This window comes from Triplophysa rosa, linkage group LG10 (genome assembly GCF_024868665.1).
Source record: "Triplophysa rosa linkage group LG10, Trosa_1v2, whole genome shotgun sequence".
Lineage (NCBI taxonomy): Eukaryota > Metazoa > Chordata > Actinopteri > Cypriniformes > Nemacheilidae > Triplophysa > Triplophysa rosa.
The window spans coordinates 1822422-1846090 of NC_079899.1; the positions used below are offsets into that span (position 1 = coordinate 1822422).

The 23669-nt window shown below is 39.1% G+C and overlaps 1 protein-coding gene across 1 annotated transcript; it reads right to left on the reverse strand.

Moving 5' to 3' along the window:
- Positions 1–1308: 1308 nt before the first annotated feature.
- LOC130560087 (intraflagellar transport protein 43 homolog) lies at positions 1309–22492 on the reverse strand. Its single transcript, XM_057343580.1, has 9 exons — positions 22425–22492; positions 21754–21855; positions 17249–17319; positions 14874–14909; positions 14562–14608; positions 9371–9443; positions 8943–9018; positions 8574–8636; positions 1309–8401 (listed from the first exon to the last, which is right to left on the reverse strand). The coding sequence occupies exons 1-9, from the start codon at positions 22467–22469 to the stop codon at positions 8291–8293; spliced, it is 624 nt and encodes a 207-aa protein (XP_057199563.1). The 5' UTR covers positions 22470–22492; the 3' UTR covers positions 1309–8290.
- Positions 22493–23669: the final 1177 nt, after the last annotated feature.

The following is a 23669-nucleotide window of genomic DNA, read 5'->3' on the forward strand; positions in this document are numbered from 1 at the left end:
TCCGAGCCTATGGAAGGAGTGAATTAGAATAAATGATGGCCGCTTTCTGCCCCGGCAGAGGGGGTTCGGACAGGCCGGGGTCTCACCTCCAGGTCCACACTGCCGAAACACAATGTCACATCAACTGTCTCCATCATTTATGATCCTCTTCATTTTTACATTGATACAAATGTACAATTTAGCGACGTTCTGTAGGTAAATTGAGTCTCTGAGATGAAGCAGAGAGACATTGTCTCAATTATCTGACATGGAATAAAGCAGAAACATGAGTAATTTGATCGGACGAGCAGATCTGATGAACGTGACGTCGAGACGGACATGAGACCTCGCCACACATTCGGCCTTGAAAATGTCAAAAAAGACACACAGAACAAAGTTTAAAAGTCACACAGAAAAATAAAAAGAATTTTGTAATATTTCCTTTTTTTCTTTTTCAAGTCAACAGCAGACGTTTTCTTACTGTAAAATAACAGAAATCTACTGTATGATACAATACCAAACATCTGATGGGTTCAAACAAAATATTATCAGTTATTTCCATGTCCTCCTTTATTACTTTTCTATTTTACTGGGTTTGATGGGAAAAAAATAATTCAAGCTAATTTAAAGCGCCATGCTTTTAATGTCCATGTTGGTTTTTTCCTGAAATGCTTTTTGAAGAAATGTATTTTAATTTCTATCTTATTTATTTATATTATATGTATGTCTTTTTGTCTCTTTCTGTTCAAACCTGTTATTGCTGTGACAGTTTTAAAACATCATGTATTCATTTATTATTATTTTACTTGAACACAAGTGCTGTCAAATATTACATTTTCACAACACAACTATCATGGACAACAGAATTCACTATATCATAATATATATTGATTTGATCTGTAAATAAATAAGTAACGTCATCTGTCAATTTCTGATTTTTAATTTTGATGACATTGTGTTCTTTTTTTGTGTGTTAAAAAAACTCAAAATAAGGAGGTAGAGAAAGAGTTTGCAAACACTGTGACTCTTGAAACTCTTAAAACCACCAGACACCAAATCATTACTGACAACGTTATCATGTGTGTAATATTACCACAACATCAATAATGAATGTCATGATCAGTATATTGAGACACATCTGATTTTCACGTATCAATTGTTCTCTCGATAGTAACTTTGTAACAGTGTAGAGATCAAAGCGATAATAATTATGATTTATTAATAATAATGATTTTCTTTATGAATTGATGAATTCTTTATTTCATTCAATTCGAATTCAAAAAATTTTTTTCATTGTTTTATATTAGTGTTCTGCAAGATTGTGCCCATATTTACATGTTTATTAGGGTTCAACGTTTATGAATCAGCTACTGAGAGTAAAACCTTTTTACATTATATGTAAAAATCATTTTTTTTCATATTTTTGAAATACGGTAAAAACCATCAAATTACAGAAAACAAATCAAATTTACAAGAACAACATGTGATTTTACGTGAAAACTCTTTTTTTGTTGTAGTTATTTTACGGTTGTTTACTGGTGTCCCAACTGATGGAAAATTTCCATTTTCTTTATGGGATTTTTTTACAGTGTACAGTTATCTCTTCAAAGTGAAATAGACAAACTGAAGTCACTATTACGAACACAAACCAGCATTTCTATACGCTTCATATCGTTCAGTTAAAGATCCAGTGGTAAAACAGAGCGGGCTTACTACTGCCTCTCATTTCTCTCCAAATAAAAGCGTCTCACCAGTCCAGATCGCTTCTCTGTCATTGCCGTCCAATAATGAAATGACCTCCCAAACACTGTCAGAGTAACCAGAGTTCCGCCAGAACACCTTCTCGAAATATACCAACAACACATCTAATGCCTGCGCACAGCATTATCATACAGCATCTTCAGTGCATTATGTCACCATATGTTTGGAATTCATCATGTGGAGCATTATAGAAAGTGCATGAGCTCCACAGACAGCTGTACGTCATCGAGTTCCTTTAACTTGTACATTAAGCTCACGGAACAGGTTTAAAAGGCCATTTTCAGTTCTACTCGACTGTGAGCACTAATGCATCGGTTCAGAGTGTTGTGGAGGTGTGTCGGTCGGCCAGCTGGCACCACAACCTCACGATGGAAGCCTTTCGGATTTAAAGAAACACTGAGAGACCCCGGCAGGCTCGCCACAAGAGTCCAGGAGCCTCTCAGCACGCCCCTGTAGAGCTGCCCGGACCCCCAACAGATCTGGACAGATGGAACACCTGACCCCGGCAGACAGGAAGAAAGAAACATGAGACACAGGAAGTAGAATGACAGTGTCACAGATGTCACAGGAAGTTTGGGGGTCTCAGCTGCAGCAGGTGCGAAACGGACCTCATGCTTCACTTCTTACCTGCTTTCTGTCTTACAGCAGCCCTGAAGAATAAAGAGACTTTTCACTCTTCACACCTGAAAACGACTGAATGACATCGCATCACATCACAACTAACATCATTTATTTCAAAGTCAACCTGAAACAACATAAACATGTGATTTCTGTAATGTGACATTCTCTGATATTCAGTGAGGATCATTTGCGATTCATTTGTGGCTGGAGGGGAGAGGTTCAAAACATACCAGATTTGGGACGTCAGCCAAAACAAAGATGTTTTATAGAGTTATTAACTTCTGATGAAAGATTACAGGACATAAATCATTTCTTTTCTTTTGTAAGAATGCGCACATGCACAAAAAGAGAGCAGGAACATGAATGAACAAAAGTTAAGATGCGCAAGAACAATTTTCAGACAAACAAACTCACCAAAAGTGTATTCCTTCTGGAATTATAGCACAGATAGACAAACACAATAACACAAACAAAGTGTGCTACTGTATTTGAATACTTCTTTTAAACAAAAAATGAGAATGTACTGTATACTTTCAGTCTACAGAAATATAGATTAAACGACAAGTGTACTTGACTTATACTGACAGAAAAGTCTTATAAACGTACAAGTTTAAATACTGTAGTAACATGTTCAGCTTTGAGCTGAAAGAGTTTAGAGTAAATCTTACACACTGATCATAGACATTTATTTAAATCTACTTCAAGTACACTTAAAGGTGTATATTTCAAGTATACCGATGATGAGCTAAAGAGAAACATAGTATTAGGCTACACAGTGTAAAGATAACACACAAACAGTCAACTATAAGTATGATGTTAAATGAAAATGTACAAGTACACTTGCAGTATAAATACGGTTAAAGAGTAAAGTAGTTTACTGTATTCTTCGAAGTGTACTAATCATCAACTGAACAAACACTACACTACACATACTGAACTAGTATTATCAGTATTAATGATCAGTATACCTATACGTTGACTTGTAAAGTTACAATACAACATGCAAAGTGTAGTTTGTACTCAAAGTTTTCTACTGTTACGCTAAAAGTAAACTGTACACTTTTATAAAGCAAACAGTCGACCAATTGAGGAAACTTGCAAGTACACTGATATTAGTATACTTACTACATACTTTAAAATATACTTTTGTGAGTATACTTGTTTAAATGAGCTTACAGTAAGCGTGAGAAGTCTTGCTTGAAGATTCTTGCTGAGCAGTTGAGCTGATGTTAACGTGTGTAATAATCTCAATCATAACTACAGTATATCATACTCCGGAATGAAGAAGTATTGTGCTGAGGTGTGTTACTGTGGCTGTGATGCTCGGAGTGTTTGTGGCCTCGTGTGTCCGGATGCTTTGTGGGCTCTTCAGGTTTTGCTTCTCATCTGATCTGAATTGTAGATCATGAAGCTCTGATCGCTTGACACGCGTTGCCTTGCAACCTTTAATGCGTTCACATCAAGCATACGCTCCGGCCCGGTCCCTGACCTCCACACGCGAACCCACAGTCGCCAATCCATCCCGCTTTACTGCCGCCGTCATCACCGCAGACAGTCGGTGCTGCACGCGCTCCAGCGACTCCGGTGATGGAGAGGGTTTATAGGAGGCCGGCGTGGCGGAGACCACCTTGACCTGTCCCTACGCAGACCCCGGATCTCCATCCAGCTTACCTCAACACGCCCGCTGAGTTATTATCATAATTTCTCACGGCTCCGTGTTTTACAGAATGTTTTGTGTTTTATTGCCTGAGAATCAGCGGCCGCGAGCGTCGCCCTGATAAGAAAAGCAGTCATGTGAAAAATGAAAGGGGCACATGTCCAGCAGCGAGGGGAGAGAGGGTCAAATCATAAAACACACCGCGAACGCACCCGCCGTATTTCATCTTCAATGTGAAACACACACACACGTCAACTTCACACGAGAGCGAGTAGAACCGCATCCAGACCAAAGCATGAGCCAATGAAGACCTCCAACCCAATCTCACTGGATTTCCTCACCATTTTAGAACGAGGCTTATCTGAATTTGTACATTTTGCGTTTAGGGGCGGGGCTTCATTATGGCTTTATTTCTTATAATCATTCGTGTTCATACAAACTAGCCTCCTCACAAAACAGTTCATGAATGCCGTGAGATCTGGACGTTGACGTGTTGGTTTGGAAAGCATTTTTGCGTCCACAAATAAAGCCGCGTGCTTTCTATGTCAGCCCGTGAGGAAGACAACAATGCAGGTCGGTCAGGCGAGCGGCGGCACGTGCTGCAGCAGATAGAAGCGTGTTCTCATAACATCTCATGACTTCCACACTTAGCGGCGTCTGTCGGCACCCGTCACTCTCCGTTCAGAACATGAGCTGATATCAGACGCTGACTCGCTCTCTTTATCTCTTCATCTCTGCACATTTACTTAACGCTTTAATTACACGCCACTATATTGCCTCCGGCCCATATGGATGAGAGATATTGAGAGCAGATAAGACGGAGAAACATCTGTCAGCACCTGGACATATTACAACGGCACCAGAGCCAATGATCTCCACCCTCAACGACAATGAAGCATCCGACTTGATCAAAAATACACCAAAGAGCTCCAAAAAAAGGCCAGAGGCCATTCAGTTTTTAATAAACCTGTATAACGTCATCCTGCTGAGCTTTAGGTCTTTAAGTCCACACTAGGTGTTTGTTGGAAAGCGCATGTTTCGTTTGCGTCTCCAAAAATGAAGCTTTATAAAAATGTTCTTCAAAGAAGCTGTTTTCATCATAGATGTACATGTTCTACTCGAACTCGACATTACACGTTTCTATAGCAACAATAGCAGCCGCCATTTTTCTGCGGTTCTGCATGAGGTTGCAGTGGTAAGTCTCAGAAAGCTCCCGGTCTGCCAGTTGTAATTACCAGCTGTAGGAGGACGTGAACACTTACAACATCGTGTAGTTGTGGTCATGGGGTATATGCATCTGGGCCGATGACGTACGTAAGCCACTTCTGCTCTCATTGTGATTTTTCAATAAGCGATAACAATGTGTTTAGTAAAAAACGTTTCAGCAAACGGACAACTCTATGGCTGAACATTGCTACATGCCTTTGTCATCATGCCTCGAGTAAATGAAACAGTACACTGAGCTTTCTTTCATATTTGTGATTGTATCTTAGAAACGGAGAGCCTGAAGCGCGTTGTCCATGTATGACGTAGTGTTTGGATCATTTGAATCACGTCGTAATCTGAGGTGCATCTTGAAGCGGCCGAGTGAAACACGCCGTTGTTTCCTATGGACGCTACATGCGCCGGATAAACACAGCTGGCTGAGATATTAGTGGAAATACGTCATCGCTCCGTGTGCATATACCCCATCATGACATGATGGAAACGCACATAAAGACGATGGCAGTTAATCAGCTCAATGCACTCTAATATTTCTTATATTAATGACATTCTATTTATTTATTATATTATAGGGGCCATTCCATTGAATGGGTAACATTTTAAACAAAAATAAACTGAATCTAATAACGGGCATATTTTTCTATTCAACATGTGTATTGGTCAATCTCAGAAAACTATAAAAATGTTTTACATGGTTTTTAAATGGAAGATTTTCCCATAAAATGAACAAATACTTGAAATAAAGCCACATGGCGAACATGCTAATAACATGAGGACATTGAGCAAATTGTAGCGATTTGCCTTTTTTAAATAAACAAATAACTTCCAAGAAATAATTGGGGTAACAGGACCCTCTCCAGTCATAGCTAAAATATCATAATCTACAGATTTATTACTTTGAAGTGGTCGTCTTGCCATGATTCCCAGTCTACATTTTCACTTTTGCAACTTTCACTTTACCTGTCATTTAAAAAAGCATAAAGTAAATAAATGCCAAAACAAAAATAATGCACGTGAGAGCGTGTCATGTTTTACTGCTTTGAAAGTTAAACATTTTGAAGTTTTGAAATGTAGACAGCCTTCGACTGGCCACTGATGAACTTTCAATATTGACAGAGAAATGATGGTCAGTAAGTCAAAGGATGCGTTTTAATATCATCTCATAAAGAAAATCCGGATGTGTAAATCACTTGTGTTCTTTAATTTTGTCAAACAGAAGAAAGAGGATAAAACAGAGTAAAGGTTCAGAAATAATGTCCAGAAGATCTTTCTGAAGGGATGCAAAGAACGAGATCTGGATGAAGTGAGATACAGCGAGAGAGAGAGAGAGAGGAGAGGTGACTTTGAGATGCTGGACGCTGCCTCATGCCAAGCATCTCTCTCTCTCTCTCTCTCTCTCTCTCTCGCTGTAATCCTCAGTCCGACGGGTCGGTTCTGGGATCAGTTGTGCGGGGCGGGTCAGTTCCCCGCTATCACAGGACTTTAATCTGAGCTCGGCGCTCTTCTGATGGGGCTGGCAGAGCGGTGAGATGGTGGGCACCGGCGTGTCTCCCTCAGAGAGACAGCTAGAGGTTGTCTGTACATGGATGGGCACTTCACAGCTCTGCGGGAGGGGGGAGGAAGGGGCATCGCGGCAGCTGCTCGGGGCATATGGGCAGAATTCATTAAAAGTGCCCAAAAAAACCTCATGTGAGGAGAAAGAGAGAGAGACGGAGAAAAGTGTGTGTGAGAGATCTTACATCACCTGACTTTACTCCTGAGCGATATCAAACACATTTCACATACAGTATACACTATATATTATTCGGACGGATGATAACATAAACTAAACAACAAACAATTCTTTTGGAGATTCAGAGATGTTTTTTGACTAACAAGCCGTTTTCGCATTTCTGGTCTCATGTTGAAGGAATTAATAACAAACCAACAATATACGTCTGTCTTCATAATGTTTCTCTGAAAACATCCACTTTTATCACCCAATCAATTCATCCTGAATAAAATCAAGTCCCGCCCCCTTGTTATTGCTCATTAATATTCCATTTATCATCATGTATAGTATTATCATGGTTTGATCGTGTTGACTTCAAATGGATTTGGCAGAAACAGTGTTAGAGACCAGAAGTTTGAGAACTTCGGATTCAATGAAGTTTTGACCGTTAACACAGTTAACGCCCCCACACAATAACACAGCAAAGCATTGACGCTCGTCATCAGATTTACTTAGTGAGAGAAAGTTTACTTTCGCTTTAAAAAAAAAAGCTGTGACTTCGACAATAAATACTGCATGAAGTCGAGCACATTATTCCTGATGGGTGAGGATCGTTTCTTTCCTTCATAAAATTGACCGTCATGTTACTACAGTAAACGTGCAGTGAGGTGCGCTGGGTGGGTTGAGCACAGTTCAGTGTAAAATGTTGTTTTATATGTTATAATATATACGTTTCGTATAACAACACGTATTTGTGTTTCTGTGTAACTACAAAAAAAAGTGGTGTTTTTGTTATGCATACCAAAAAACAATACAGGTGTTTTTGCACCCAGAAGACGCCAAAATACAGGTACGCGTAGAAGAACAGCTAAGAAAACAACACGCGGGTGACCAAGCGATGACGGACGTTTCGCATTTGGGTTTTGAATCCACACTATCTGGTGTTGATTAGGCGCACCTCCCTGCTAACGAGGAATATAAGATATTTGATACGGGAGAGAATCAAGATTTCAGCAGAAGAACTGAGCTGCAGAAGACATGTCAGGCCAGCGGCTCAGAGAAGGTCGATGCCGTGTGGTCAATAATGATAAGAGCGGCACGCTCGGATGTGCAAAGTTCATTTTAACTCAATCAACTGGATTTCAGTTTACTCGCTCATTAACCTTGGATTTACTCTTTCTCCAGATACTACCAGCGCTGACAAATGTCTCCAGATTGATCCAGTTAAGAAAAACAATGTTTCTGCCTTTCCAAGGTTAAGCTTAATGAGAACGCCTCAGAGCCTTGAGATGTGTCCAACATCCCATTCACTACAGAAACACACACGTGTCAGGTGCTCAGGACACGGGAACGGGAGACTGCTCGTCTCGCTCTCCTTGATCCCATTCCGTCTGGAGCTCAGACGAGACCTCGGTGAACAGATGATCCCAATCCCAACCAACATCCTCCTGCACGGACGAGCAGAAACAAACATCACGTGAGCTGACTCGCCCTCATTCACCTGTTCTGGGAAATGATCTGAGGGTGAACTATTCCTTTAAACCACTAAACGGTAAGTAATAAAATGCAAGAAACTTGATTTGATAAATCCTCAGACGGTGTATTCCGGCGATGGCTCACCTCTCTCACCTCCTGCTCCGGCGCTAAAACCTTTGTGAGTAACTTCAGGTCGATCTCTCCATCCTTGGAACAGTTCAGGACAGGTGAACACGTTACAGCTCAGATTGAAAACATCCGATTTCTCTCACACACATCAGCTGTCTACATAGATAACATTAAAACATGCTAGAGGTTCAGTCTGAGGTCCGTCCCAAACACAGACAATAACATCACATCGTCCTCCAAGGGCGGTTTCACATTAGCACTTTTGGTGTGCAAATTTTTTTTATTTAGGATGCTCCCATCGAAGGGAAGTTGTCTATGTAGACAGTGAGACGTTAGTTTTTGGAAAGGTGTCGTATAGTGATGATGAGTGATCATGAGTCTCACCAGCGTCTGGAAAGCAGAATACTTCATCAGGTCCATGTCCAGATCTCTGTATGTCATAACTCTGTTCACCTGGATACTAAAAACAAGACAGACCCGTAAACCCTTCCATCCACCATCAGCGAACTCTGTTAGAACATCTGTTAACTGCCTGTTAAAGAGACAGTACACCCAAAAATACAAGTGTGATCAAGACCTCATCAAACAATACATCATATTTCAGTTTGTTTTTTACGAAATCCATCAGAAGACTTGGAAAACATAGCGTGAGGTGTGAAGATGCTTCAAAATGTCTCCTCTTCATATGGATCGTATGGACATGAATAAACAAGTAAACAATGACAGATGATGTGTTTTTGGCTAGATATGGCTCAGATGTTTGAGTGTGTCAGTCAGTATGTGATGAAACAGAGGGTTTGTGCGGTGGGCACCTGGGCGGAGCGGCGATCTGCATGCTGAGATCCTCCTCCTGTACCTCCTCCAGGTCTGGGATCACTGGGATGTCTGAAACACACCATTTCATCACAGCTTTACTTCAAGACATCCAGCACGTGATGTGATTGACAGCTCTCCGGAGCTCGTGTCAAACTCCCTGAATGATCATACAGACACACCAAGTGACTAAACGTGATGTACACGAGTTCCATTCAGAGAAATCCACTGTGCCAGTAACATGGAATAGTGAAGGAGAATAAGCGGCAGAGTGATTCTGAACCCGGCTGATTCGGTAAAAGCAAAACATGTCATATTTATTACAGTAGCGTCAGAGACGATCTCAGAGATGATCATAAGCTCTCCTGAAACTATTCTCAGGACAAAATATAAGAATGTTCTTGAGATGAATTATAGGAAGTTCCTTCCGAAGAAGTTCGCAAATATTTTCTTAAGATCATCTTTATTTTTTACATCGAAGTAAAATGACATATGCTTGTTAAATAAATCTTGAGAAAAAAAATCTAGGAACTGTCTTAAGATTTTTTTTTTGCAATACAAAACATTCCTAACTTTTTTCTTAAATTCGAATTTAAGAAGAAATATGGCAGTTAAGAAGAATTTTCTTTTTAAGAATGTTTTGTGAATCCAAACCCTGATTTCTACAAAACGTCAAGTTTTGTAAAGTGCATGAATACATTTACATGCAGTATTTGATGTGAACATATTTTTATTTATTATATATAATCATTTATCATAACATACTGTATATGTATTTTTTATTGATTATATATAATAATTTATCATAACACACATGTATATATTTTTATTGATTATATATAATAATTTACCATAACATATGTATATATTTTATTAATTATATATAATCATTATCATAAATTATACATATGTATATATTTTATTGGTTATATATTATAATCATTATCTATATAATACTGTATATATAATTGTATATTTTATTATCATTTACTGTATGTACTGTATGTATATCTTTTACTATAATTGATTTACTATAAGTTACTAGAGCACCTGTCATAATAAAGAGAAAATATCGGTCAAAAATGTGTTTAACAATAAAAAGTGTTATGGTCACTTACTAGGCAAATAACACGCTGAAACAAAAAAAGTCTTCGTTCACACATAATAACCAAACTGTGTATTGCTTTTTTTGGCTTTGAAAACAGCTTGCAGCTGAATAAAAAATAATCATGAAGTGCTTTTTCGGCTTTTCTTGTAAAACAGTTCATTTGAAAATTGAAAACAATAATGACTTTTAGCATTAGAAACAATATTGCGTGAACGCTGCTGGTCTAATACATTTATATACACCTTTATTTCTATTTGAAGGCTACAATGATATTTGTACCATGATGTATTCATTTATTCTTCTGCTATCTTAAATCTCTGCTAATCTTAATACAAAAAATTCTTCATAAACATATTGAAAACAGGTTGTCTAAACAAATACAATAAAATATTTCAACATTTATGGTAAATTAAGTATTTGCATCATAACCATTTTTTTTGCTTCACTTCAACACAAGCTACAAGTTTCACTCTTGACAGGGATATTTTAAATGTTAGTGTAGTTGTTCAGTGAAGCGTACGATTACGAGATGGAAGAAAGAAAAACGACAGTAAATATCACATTCATATTTTGTGCATCATTCACAGTCACGCTCTGGTTTTGTAAAATTATAACTCAGTATTAAAGTACAAAAATGTTACTATATTATATTTATACTTTTGTGTGTGCAAGTAATGCTACATACTGTATTATGCTAGTTCGGAATTTAGGCTCATCAGAATGAATAAATCATTTTATTTCCGTCACAGAAACCTGACAATAATTCAGCTTACATTTAGAAACTAAAAGTTCTTAAGACACAAAGTTGTTGTTAACTTACCTGACTCTCTACAGACATCTGACATATGACCATATTCAAACAAAAGGGTTGTTCATATATCAGATTTCTGTACACTAACACTATTAGCAATGTGGAGATCTTAGCAGCATCTAGTGGTGAGGTTGCGAATTGCAACCAACTGCTCACTCCACTCCACCCTTCCTTCTGAAGCACTACGTTGGCCGACGCAGGACAAAGATGTCGTCACGTTTTCACTTCTTTGCCGAAGGAGATAAGGTATTTATGAAACGCGTTCTGTAGAGCAGATTGTCGGTTTAGGGCTACTGTAGCAACAACATGACGGGAACCGCGGTGTATGACAGATAGAAATAGCTCATTCTAAGGTAATAAAAACACAACGCTTCATTATGTAAGGTCTTGATACACCTCTGAACACATACGTAGTTATGTCTAACATATAGCATTTCTGTCAATAGATCCTCAAAAAATGTACGCACAGCACCTTTAAATTCTCTCTCAATTGTGGGTTGGATAAAAGTGTCGGCTAAACGAATAGATAAATATAAACTATTTGTTTCTGAGTAGCTTCTCCTGCAATCAAGAGCTGAGACTTTATTGAAATCGACCGCACGAATGCGTCAGCACAAAGTTTTCATCGAGACGCGAGCTGCCATATGCCGCGGCGAGTGCTGGCTGTTACCGCGAGTTGCACCATATCCCACAATCCCTGCGATCGGCACAGATGCCGTCTGTCTGTTCAGCGCGGGGTTTGTTTATATCGTGCGCGAACTGGCGTTTGATTCGCACCCTCCCCTCCCTGTATTTCTCTCGCTTTCGCGCTGACATCCTCTTCCGCGCTGCCCCCTGTCACAGCGACCATGCGGCCATGAATATTCAGTGATGGAGGCAGTCTCTCTACCCGCTGTGATGCAGCGCTCCGGCCAGGGGCTCCCCAGAAAGTGCTGCCCCCCCGCACCAGCACTCGCTCTCGTCCCGGCGCCGAGCATTTGGGCCCTGTCAGCGGCGGCTACCCTCAGGACCCTTCAGGCCGGAGCGGCGACCTCCGCGTCCGTTCGGGCTGGGCCGGGCTCCAGGCGCGCGGGTCTGCCTGCGAGCCCATCTGTGTGGGGTCGGAAGTCACGGCGCGCCCTGGCAGGAGCCGCGGTGCCAAGAGCCGCATGCCCGCTGCTCCGAACAGTGGGAACCCGCTTTAATTGGCAAAACTCAACAGGACGGAGCGTGGCATCGCTCCCAAAGAAGGACAAACTTTCACGGCCCTTTTCCTCTTTTTGGACAGACTTTTGTTGGAGTGCGTTCAGGTGTGCCACGGAGACGTGACATGCAGAGAGCACGCTTTTTTTGACCAGGTGGAGAGTCTGACAGCGCTTCAAAGTTCACGTGCGTGTTTTCTCGATCAAATCTTTTACTGTCATTTAGAAACTTTTTCACCGCACTCAACTCTAATATACTGGCCAAAATATAACTCCAAAATATGTCTAATGAAAATTATTCATTAAAACGACAGCGAAGAAATATTCCAATATATGTACAATAATGATCTAAATAGTTGTAAAAATGCATTTACCAACAGATAAGTATTGCACATAATCTTTTATTTTAAAATCTTTCCCTAATAAAACGTACTGTCGTCTACAACTTTTTAAACTAAAAATCAACACAAGCTATACTCTGAATGTGTATTTACTTCGATCGGTAATATCTCACAATAACTTTCATTAAGAATATGAGTGTTTTACAAATCTCTTTCAGAGCTGGACATGAATTATATTATTTACATTTATTTATATTTCTACTTGTCAACGAGGTAGAACAATCTTCATTTTGAAGGAGGTACTGTATGCAAGACGTCTCACATCTACATAACATTAGTCCTCTAAACTAAATCTCACTACTGATCTTTACCCAGCATGCCTTGAAATGTGTGTTTGTTTGAATAATGAAGATCCAGTAAATTCACATGACGTGTGAATGAGAAGAGTGAGGTCATTCTAAACAACGACTTGAAATTCTCTTTCAGAAGGCCGTCACAAAAGCCACGTTCAATCCCATCATCCCCGGCCTGTTATCCTACATTGATAACTTCTTCCTTTCTCTCATTTTTAATTAAAGCTCATTTAAGATGCCAGCCTCGTTTAGTCGCTGACAAGATTCATCTGTGTTCCTGATATACAAATAAAGCGGCGCTGCTTAATATTCATGAGCGCGAGGTGACACTGACTTCTCATTTCTAAAGCGATGCGTTCAGCAGATTCAGGCCCCCGCGGACCCCCAGTCAAATGTAATGCTCTTAGTGCAGTGACATCAAAAAGCCTGTAAGTCCGGCCGTGGCAAACAGCTCGTGGATTTGAACTTTTCTGCCCCTCTCGGCGTCTGCTGGAATAATGCACCGTCGACAGGATTCGGCCAGAGTTCAATGTGAAGCGTGAAGAGGTAAAGCAAACACCGTCATTACGCGGCCACGGAGAATACCAGAGGTTTTTAATGAGGTTGAGGTGTGACCTCATGCGCGGGGTCCTGAGGGAATCAAAGGTGACATGTAGCAGAAAGACGTTTCGATGATGAATCCCTCGAAATGTCACGGCTCGAAAACATGACACTTCTGGTATTTATTCATGAATCACGGCGTAAAGAAAACACGAGAGATCTCCTATAACTCAACTACTAACTGTGTAAAAGTTATTTATAATTAACGTGTAAGCTGTCAGATATCATGTTGTTATATTGTTGTCTCTACAACCATAACTTTTGGTTGTCTGATATTAGATCAGATAATTATTGTACAGTAACTGATTTAATTCAGTTGAATATTCCATAAAAGCAACAGAGTTGTTATTTTCCCTATTGTGTTGTACAAAAAACAACAACAACAACCCTAAACACACTACGTGAAGAGATTTTGTACTGGTTTGAATGGTAAACAGCTGACGTGTCGTAATGGTATTTGTGATGACATTCATTAGGAGTGTGGTTTTTTTTTTAGCATTACTGAGCATTACACAATCAGCTGCATCTCAAACGATCAGTCTTTAAATCTAACGTGAGTCACGTTAAAAAAGACGTTAGAAATATATGAAATCAAACATATCTGCCAGAAGCTACTTCATAGTTTGGGAATTATTGTTCACAGCGGGTACTTGAATGTTCTCTCGTGTATAAATCACGTTGGGTAAAAGTGTCCGCTGTATGAATAAACGTAAATGTTTCGGTTGTGTGTAAATCTGGTTAAATACAGCAAATGTGTGTGAAGTGAAGAAGAGCTGTGGGACATTCTTCTACTCACCGCCTTCATTGTCAGAGCCCTCAGGGGTCTGTGGTCTTAACCTCCGACTTCACACATAGACACACACACACAGAGAGAGAGAGAGAGAGATCACGTAAAACATACTCGTCTGAATAATGTAAAAATAAATGCGACTGAAAGAGTGTAATGCAAACAGAAAGAGAGATGAGTGTAAAGTGTGATGACATGAAGCGGCGCATGAAAGCAGATCTGCTCTCATCATCCTGTCTTTACATCACCGTCAATATTCTTGTGTTAGTTGTAACTCCTAACAACACAAACACACATGTTAGGATTGAATGCTCAACTCACTCCTCCAGGTCCTCTGCAGCGAAACGCCTGGCAGACCTGTGGAGGACAACACAAAGCCAAGGTTAAAATAATCAACAATCACTACTTGCTCGCTCGCTCTCTACCTGAACAACATCAATTCACTTCACACATTAACAACATCATCTGTTTGAACAGCTCAATAATGATCAACAAGAACAGAACAGAACAGAACAGAACAGAATACAGCCGAGTGTACATGGTTGTAAGTCTACAGGCTTAAGGGTGCAATGGGGTGAATACAGTTATACATCATACAACACACAGTGTAAAAGTGCACAATAAATATAATACAATCTTAAGTTACTTTTGCTGTTAATAAGTCAGTAGATGCACACGTCTCTCTGCCTTTTATATAAGATATGAAGTGTTTTCCAGCACGTGATGTTGTGTTGGTGTCGAGCGCCACCCGATGGCTGCACACTGCAACATCTGTACAAGCTCAAATACAATACTATAATATCATAAGCCTACACGTAATATACAGAAAATATTCAAGCATTTTAGCAAGAAATGTCCATGTTTCTGAGGGATAAGAATTGAATGCACATGGATTTCATGATTTAATGCACATAAAAATGCATTATTATATATAGGTTGCATATATACACAATGTGCATTGTTCCAAAGCAGCTTTACAGGAGCAAATAAGAAAAACACAGAAAGGTAAAACACAGTGCACGGTGTTTATAGACCAAGCAAGATCATTCTAATAAATAATATCGAATAAATAAATGAATAAATAAATGCCGTCTCCCGGTGAGCAAGCCTGCAGTATGTCTCTACTGTCTGTACTCAAATGTTATGTACGGCTGCTTTGCAACTTGCAGAAGCATACAGCTGCAGAAAAACACACCCTTTCATAAGATTGACTATTTATAGGTATGTGTCTAGCTAAAATGATCCTTTTTCTTTCATTCTGTGAGCATTATTTCTCCCAAATTTCAAATAAAAAGAATGATTTTTTGTATTTATTTGCAGAAAACTGCAGTATTTGTTATTTTTACCTGTTTCTCCAAAGAAAACAAGCTCAAATTCACTTTTAAGCAATACAAACGTAATATTTCTAATTATATATATTATTTATTTAGGAAAACTTCACAAATTATTTGATTATGCGATATCTGGATTTTAAACACAGTTTCCATGTGTCTTGTCATGCTGTCAGTCTTTCACACTGCTGTTGAATGACTTCTGAGGTTTGATACGACACTGGACTGAAATGACCACATATACATCTAGAAATGATGATTCAATTAAAATTTAGAATGCGGTCTTCATTTTTTTCCGTGCATGTATATACACAGAAAGGGAGGGAGAGCCTAAAAAACGTCTTTGGTGAGATGTATTAGATCTTGGTTATAACAGACGTGAGTCCGCGCCACGCTCGTCACTGCATCACTATTAAGAGACGCGTAACGCTTGGCGATAAACACAGTACAACTGTGGAGGAAAAGTTGTTGAGGATGAAACATATTGTGACAAGCTGGCTTGAAAGGTTCATGAATAAAGTGACAGATCATTTAGTGTCAATTAGAGTTGATAGATGTGCTAATCCTGGGATTTCTGCCGTGGGATTAAGTGCTGATTGAACACCAGAGGTGACATTGACATGAAGAACAAGTCCTTGTCTTCTTCACAGAGGACGAGATTACTTTCTCGAAGAGAGAAGAATCAATGTGCTCACTTCATTCAGAGACCATGACACTCATAAGACATTACTGATGGACTTCTTCAAGAAAACTCAAATCAGATGACATTCCTTGAGCACAAACCGCCCAACACATTCTCATTCCTCTCAACTACCATTTACAAATGATCCACAAATAACCTTTTGCCAAATAATTGGTGGTATATTCACCAACACACACACAACACAGACACAGGGGGATAAATTCCAATGAAAAAAGTCACTTTACACGCCATAAAAAGTACACGTCCGACAGTATGTTCTGTGATCAGTAATTGACATTTATATGACAGTAGGAACGTTTCAGTTTTGTTTTGTAACGCACAGGAGACGATGCCACCGTGTGGTGAATGATAATCATCGCTTCAGTCATCTGCAGTGTGTCAAGAGATCAGCATCACATCACAATATCATCATGTGCACCTCTTAACATCTTGGCACCATTAAGTCCCTTTATCTTAAAGGAAAAGTTCACCTCAAAATCAAAATGGTCTTATTTTTTACTCACCCACATGACACAACTTTTCCTTTGAGCTTTTATGTGTTTTTATGATAAGTCACTTGATTTTAAGCTTTCATGTAAGAGAGTTTTATCTTTTTACAATAAATAAAACATCTGAAAGACAAAGCCCGACAGAGAGAGAGAGAATACAGTATATGTGCTCACTTGGCTGATCCGGTTCCTGTGCTCTCTTCGGCCCATCCGCCCTGTCTGCGTGCTGGTTTAGGTGGAGGACCCTGAGATCAAACGCATAGACATCAGTATACTGTACATCATATGATTAGACAAACTCAAAAAGACAAGTCAAGCCTATCTAATAATCTGGCGTGCTCACATCTGTCAAACATGTCTGGGTGAAAAGTGTCATATGTAAGAGTATGAAGGTAGAAAAGCGTTTAAGTACTACTATTATTAGGGATGGAACAATATCAAAATCTCACTGGGCGATAATACCTCGGTATAAATGGCACGGGTTTTTTTCAATATGACAAATGATGACTTGGAAACGCGCCATAAGCATCCTCTTTTTTTCCGTGTTGTAAATAATAGCATTAAATCCCTTTTGAAAGATTTTGACTCGTGAATGAGTGTATGAATGATATGTAAGCGTATAAAAGTGGTATGTGGTATAAATGTGTGAGGCGTGGGGGGATATAAGTGTGGGAACTGCTCTGGCCAGTCATGACCCAAAATAGCTTCACATGAAAAAAGGTCCCGCTCGTTCTCTGATTCTGAAAATAGTTCTGTAAAGTCAATGCCGGCGGTTGAGTTCATCTGAATAACAGCCCAGCTTTAAAATGAGAGAATTCCTCGGGGTACAGCGAGGGTGGGCGACTCGCTAATGCATCTGGAAAAAAAAAACGATGCATTTCTCATTACCAAATTGGGTCTGCAAAGAGACCAGAGGCCTCCAGGAATCCACTTTCAACAAACACAAACTTCCGTTCCTGGGTTCCTTCAGCAGGGTCGTTTGTAAATCCTGATGTCAGTATATAGAGATGATGGTGTTCAGTGTGCAACAATACACAACTGATGGTAAAATCTTGACCAATGTTCATGTCAGTGATTTACAGAAACTACCAAACACACAGTTTACACAATTTGACAAAAATCATCTCTTCTCTGCTTCATAAACGCAAGAAACAGAAATTGTACTAACTGAAGGCATCGACATTAAGTGCGACTAGTCAGAAAAGTCATTTAATTACAAACGCAAATAAATACGACAAGAATGAATACACACACACACACACACACACACACACAAAGAGATGTTTACAGAATCAAACTTGAACAATTCACCACACGTTACAGCCTACGTTTGCTTTCTTTTGTCATGCATGTTTGTCAGTGTTAGCAAAGATATTAATAATATTAATAAGATGCGCCACTGCCGTTACAATCGTCAATCAGTAAAGACGGAGGATTCTCTGGGGCGGGGCTCTCGTGTGCGCAGGCGCAGTACAGCAGATGAGGCTAGGCATGGGCCGAATACCGGTTCCACGGTATACCGCGGTTTTAGAACCACTAAACGTTTCAAAGGTATGAGCTGTTTTGTGCAGGAATCCATCAGGTTCTGTGCTATATTTTGTTTATAGTTGCATTTAATTTATTTATGTATATATGGATGGATGAACGCATGTAAGTTTAATTACTGGAAATGCATTTAAAAGAAGAATAGAAAGGGCTGCCGTGCTTTCAAAATGTTGGGGAAGCACTGATTTGACCTGACATACTGTTCATTTTTACTACTGTTCCAAATAGTTTGTGTTGCTTAAAAATCCAATCTATTGTGTTCAATGTTTTTTACTCATACATTTAAAATAACACATTTTAAAGCTGCCAACGAAATACTGCCATACCGTGAAACCGTGATAATTCGGCTTAAGGTTTCCATACCGTCAAAATCTCATACCGGCCCATGGCCAGATGAGGTAAGATTAGCAAACCAAAGTTAGGATAAAGTTCATGTCATGCTGTTTAATTGTGATTTTTTCCCCAGCGATTTTAGAAATATCTGCCTTCCACCATTCAAGTAGATAGGACTTTGGACTTGCTATGACGTAAATAACTGCCCAGAGGTGTTGCAAACATGGCCACCGAGTGGCACGACTTCTGTAAACTTACTTTGGTGTTAGGGTCTTGGGCGGACCATGAAGATATCATGCCCAATGTAGGGACAAACCCTAGACCATGGGTTGACTCCAAGGCCCCCCATCGTGTTCAACAATGTTCAAAGCCCCCCCCCAAATTCTACCCAATAAAATATGTTTGAACTTAAAAACATTTATTAATTATTAGAGTAGTCAAATAATAAGAAATCGTTTTTATGTATTTCAATGCTTATTTTGTCTCATTTTAAAATATTGGTCATCTTGAGGCCCCCTTGGAAGTCACACAGACAGTAACACACACAGACAGACAGCAAATAACATTACAGGTCAACTGTAAGAAAACTACCGCTTTGCAATGTATGTTTGCTGTTCGAGTGTAAGAAAAAGCGCCCGGCTGTCACTCATCAAGCCAGAGAAATGTATTTGATGTGGATGTAAGGTCACGGGGAGCAGAGAATCCTGGTTTTACACTGGTGAACGCAGCCTAATTTGGAAAGTTTACAGGAAAATAAACATAGCTTGAATTCCGAGCTGAATTCATATACGGCTCTCATAATCTTGGGGACAAACCAAGAACAGCCACAGATGCCACAGATGCCAATGGCCTGCGCTAATGACATCAGACTCAATCGGCCTCCATCTTTAGCTCATGTGCAAGAGAAAGATCACTGACTGAAACAGAACATCAGCAACATTCCCACTCTTACATACTGGTTTCGCATTTAGCATTGATTTACAAAAGTCTACGTCATGTAAGGTGACAATATTTCCTCTCAGAGCCGCACCTGCATGACTGTGAACAGCTGCTCGGGTGTTTTCCTATTTGTCCTCCGAATGAACACACATAAGTAAATTATTCAACACAAAATATTTGATTGGACACATTTGATTGGCTCATTTATAAATCTTACGCGAAGAAAAAAGGTTTCCTATCATCTTTAAGCCAGGACACAGTGTTCAAACAAGACAAACATGCAGTTTGGTTTATTATCTTTATTAAACTTCAATCGAGAAGACCGATGACAGATGTTTTTTCAGTTTATTTTGTTATTGGTGGGGCTGTGCTATTAAATCCTTATCAATTATGCAATTTCAGTTTTGGCTCCCAACAATTACGAAAAAAGAATCAAGGTAGAAAGATTAATGTGTCACATTCCATTTCACATAGATCGTCTCATTTATTCTTATTATATACATTTATAGTGGATGTCTTTTCTGTGCAGGGGTGCACTTCGTCCTTCCCTAAAAGCCCAAATTAACTCCCCACGAGACCGTGGCGCTCTCCCAAAAACTGCAAAAAAATCACTTTCACCCACTTTTTTTGGATCTGTTCCACGAAGGTGGAATGACCTGTCAGTTGCTACAAGATCAGCAGAATCTTGAGCCATCTTTAAGAATCGGCTTGAAACATATTTCTTTCGCCAACACCTGACCCAATAATACAGACACCCATTTCTTTTTCTCTCCTACTCTTTTCTCTCCTTACACCGTGTCTACACCAGACGCGACCGCTCCGCAAGCTAATATTCTATTATTAGAAAATGTACACCCTGTATGTGCGTAATCTTGTTGTTGGAAACTCGATAATCCAATGTAGGACCTTAAAAATCACAAATCATTTACTCTTTAAATAATCGTGACCTCAATAATGGCTAAAAGAATTGTGTTTATAGACGGTTTCATTTGACCCACGCGCCTGGCCCGAAGTTAACTTCCGGTCTGTGTTTGTTTATCAGTCTGGCTAGTGGCTAATAATATAACTAATTTATATTTTACCGTATAATAATTGTATTAAATAAGCAATTTGTTGCATTTTATTGTTTGTTCATTTTTTAAATAAACAATTTGTTGGATGGCTCATGTAACTTTGTCGCATTTAAGTTTAGCCAAGTAACGGTTCTTTTACTGGTAACCCAAACTAAGACATACTTTTAACTTGCTAGCTAATGTCATTTACTTGTTATTTCTTTTGTTTGTTATCAGAAATAATCTACAGGGACTCTATTCTTTGCGGATGTGTACGAATATGGGAATGTGGCCACAATGTGGGCCATAAAAGCATGCATGCGCAGTAACGTTTGTCTATAACTTTAGTCGAGCAGTCCTAGTTATTGGTTGTTTTGGGGAAATAAAGTACATTTACATCATATTTATGCATTTGGCAGATGCTTTTATCGAAAGCGACTTACATCGCATTATACTACACATTTGTATTTTTTTAAGTATTTGCAATCCCTGGGATCGAACCCATGACATTGGGGTTCCTTATGCCATGCTCTTACCACTGAGCCACAGGAAAGCAAGTAAAAAAAGCAGTCATTTTTATCTGATCAGAGTGGGAAGATAATCATGAGCGAACACTCGCAGTTATGGGGGCAGGACATTTTCGACAAAAGCAGGTGACCAATCACAACAGACTGTAAAATCATAAGAAAACGTTTTTTTGAAGAAGAAGATGATGAATCAGGCATGGAAAGCTATTGTTGAACGCATCAAAAACAAATTCAAGACTTTGTAAAAGGGCATAAAGAGACCCATTTAAAAATAAGGACGGACCTCAGAAGCACTACTGACTGATGAAGATGATTTCCTCTGATGAGAGTCTTCAGCAGCGGTCATCTCAGATGACTGACGGGCTCTTCTGCCTGATCTAGCCACCTGAAGAACACAGTCAGGAGTCATATTCATTTTTAATGAAAAAATATATAGGCCTATTTTGCTGAAAGAATGTAACAATGCAACTTGACTTAAGCATATTTTCTATTATATTTTGGGTTAAATTGTTTATTTTTAAGCTTTATTTAGAAACAATTTATACAATTTCAAAGAACAGATAAAAAAATAACAACATATTAAAGAGAGTAAAATAAAATAAAGCAGGTTAAGACGGTCCAAGGGACGCCATTACTGTTACTATAGCAACATGACGCTTCACCATAGATTGTTTACATGCGATATAAGAAACATACACGCATTGCACGCGTTACATTCAACACATAAGCAACAGAAGATCATGTATTATTATATGCGAATAATCTACACAACTAACGTTAGTTCATTTGGTCCAATGGACCGTTTAGCCCACGAGACACTTCGTTTCAAACGCAGCGGGAAACCAACACAAATAACGAGCCGTTGTGTGAGCTGCTCTGTGTCTACACGAAATATACGTGTAGTTGTTATCATACACAGGGCAATAATAGTAGTTAAACTTGCATTAAACTCACATTTTTAGTGAATCCACCATCCGTGAGTTGAACAGTGTCGTCCATGTCTAACTGAGCCGCCTCCCGGACGTGACGTCATATCGCCAGGATCCACAGAGATTCCTTTAAAACAGAAAAATCTACCGCTTAATTTGATTGTTAATGTAAAATATATATTTGTATATATTTTCTTTTATATTTTGTATGTGTAGTGATGTATTTTATTATCTTTGAATGTTTATTTTTTTGTTTCATTAAACAACAGGCTGAAAAACAATAATAATAGACGTTTAAATCCTTATAAATTGTACCATAATATCTTCCTTAGATTTTTGTATCATTTATTTAGGCTATATTGCTGTTTAACATAACTAAACTCTTTGGAATACCATGAAAATCCACATTTCTTATACTGGATTACCGACAGAAGTTCTAAAAACTTTTTCAATGACTTTTCAATTTGCATTTTAATAATACTTTTTTTCACCCAGTTCTTCGCAATACTGTGGTGGCCTAAATACTGTTTGTAGAAAAGACTCATATTTTAAACGGTGTTAAATGTGCACCTGATATGCAAATACGATGACACCATCGCAACTGGCCCACCTCTACTCTGACCTGCACCAACCGTGCGCCAGTAGCATCGCTCTCTCCTCTCTCCCCACCAAACACTGTCCCTCATCCTAGGCCAGGTCAAACCCCGGCCGGTCATCAGAGACAAGACATCTGACTAAAATTCTCATTTTAGTAGGTCATGCCTGTATGACTTCGTCATCGTCCTCTTTTTAGCTACAGTACAGTTTCGGAGAGCTCTGATTTAATTTATTTTTATTATTTAAGGGATAGTTGGCCGAGTCCATCAATATGAGCTCTTATATTGTTTACCAGGACACTGCATGTGGATTATAATTTATGCGACTTGGACCTTGCCATATATAGAAATGTTGATATACCAGTCCCCACTGTAACCTGATATCAGTTATTTCATGAAAACTGAAGCGTGTAATGTGCAGTGACATCTCTCTGAGGTTTACAGGCTCCTAACAGTGCAGTGCTGTGTCGCTGTACGCCGCAGTAGACAACTTCATATGGGTATAATACTATCTAGAAGTCAAATAAAGGTCAAAAGGGTCGTGTGAGATCATGATAATGACATGAAAAATCTAATAACTTTCCACAATTATTACTACAACACAAATGAGTTTTGCATGTCGTTGGACACACCATTGAGTGTACACACATCATTTCAGGATGACGTTATGCATA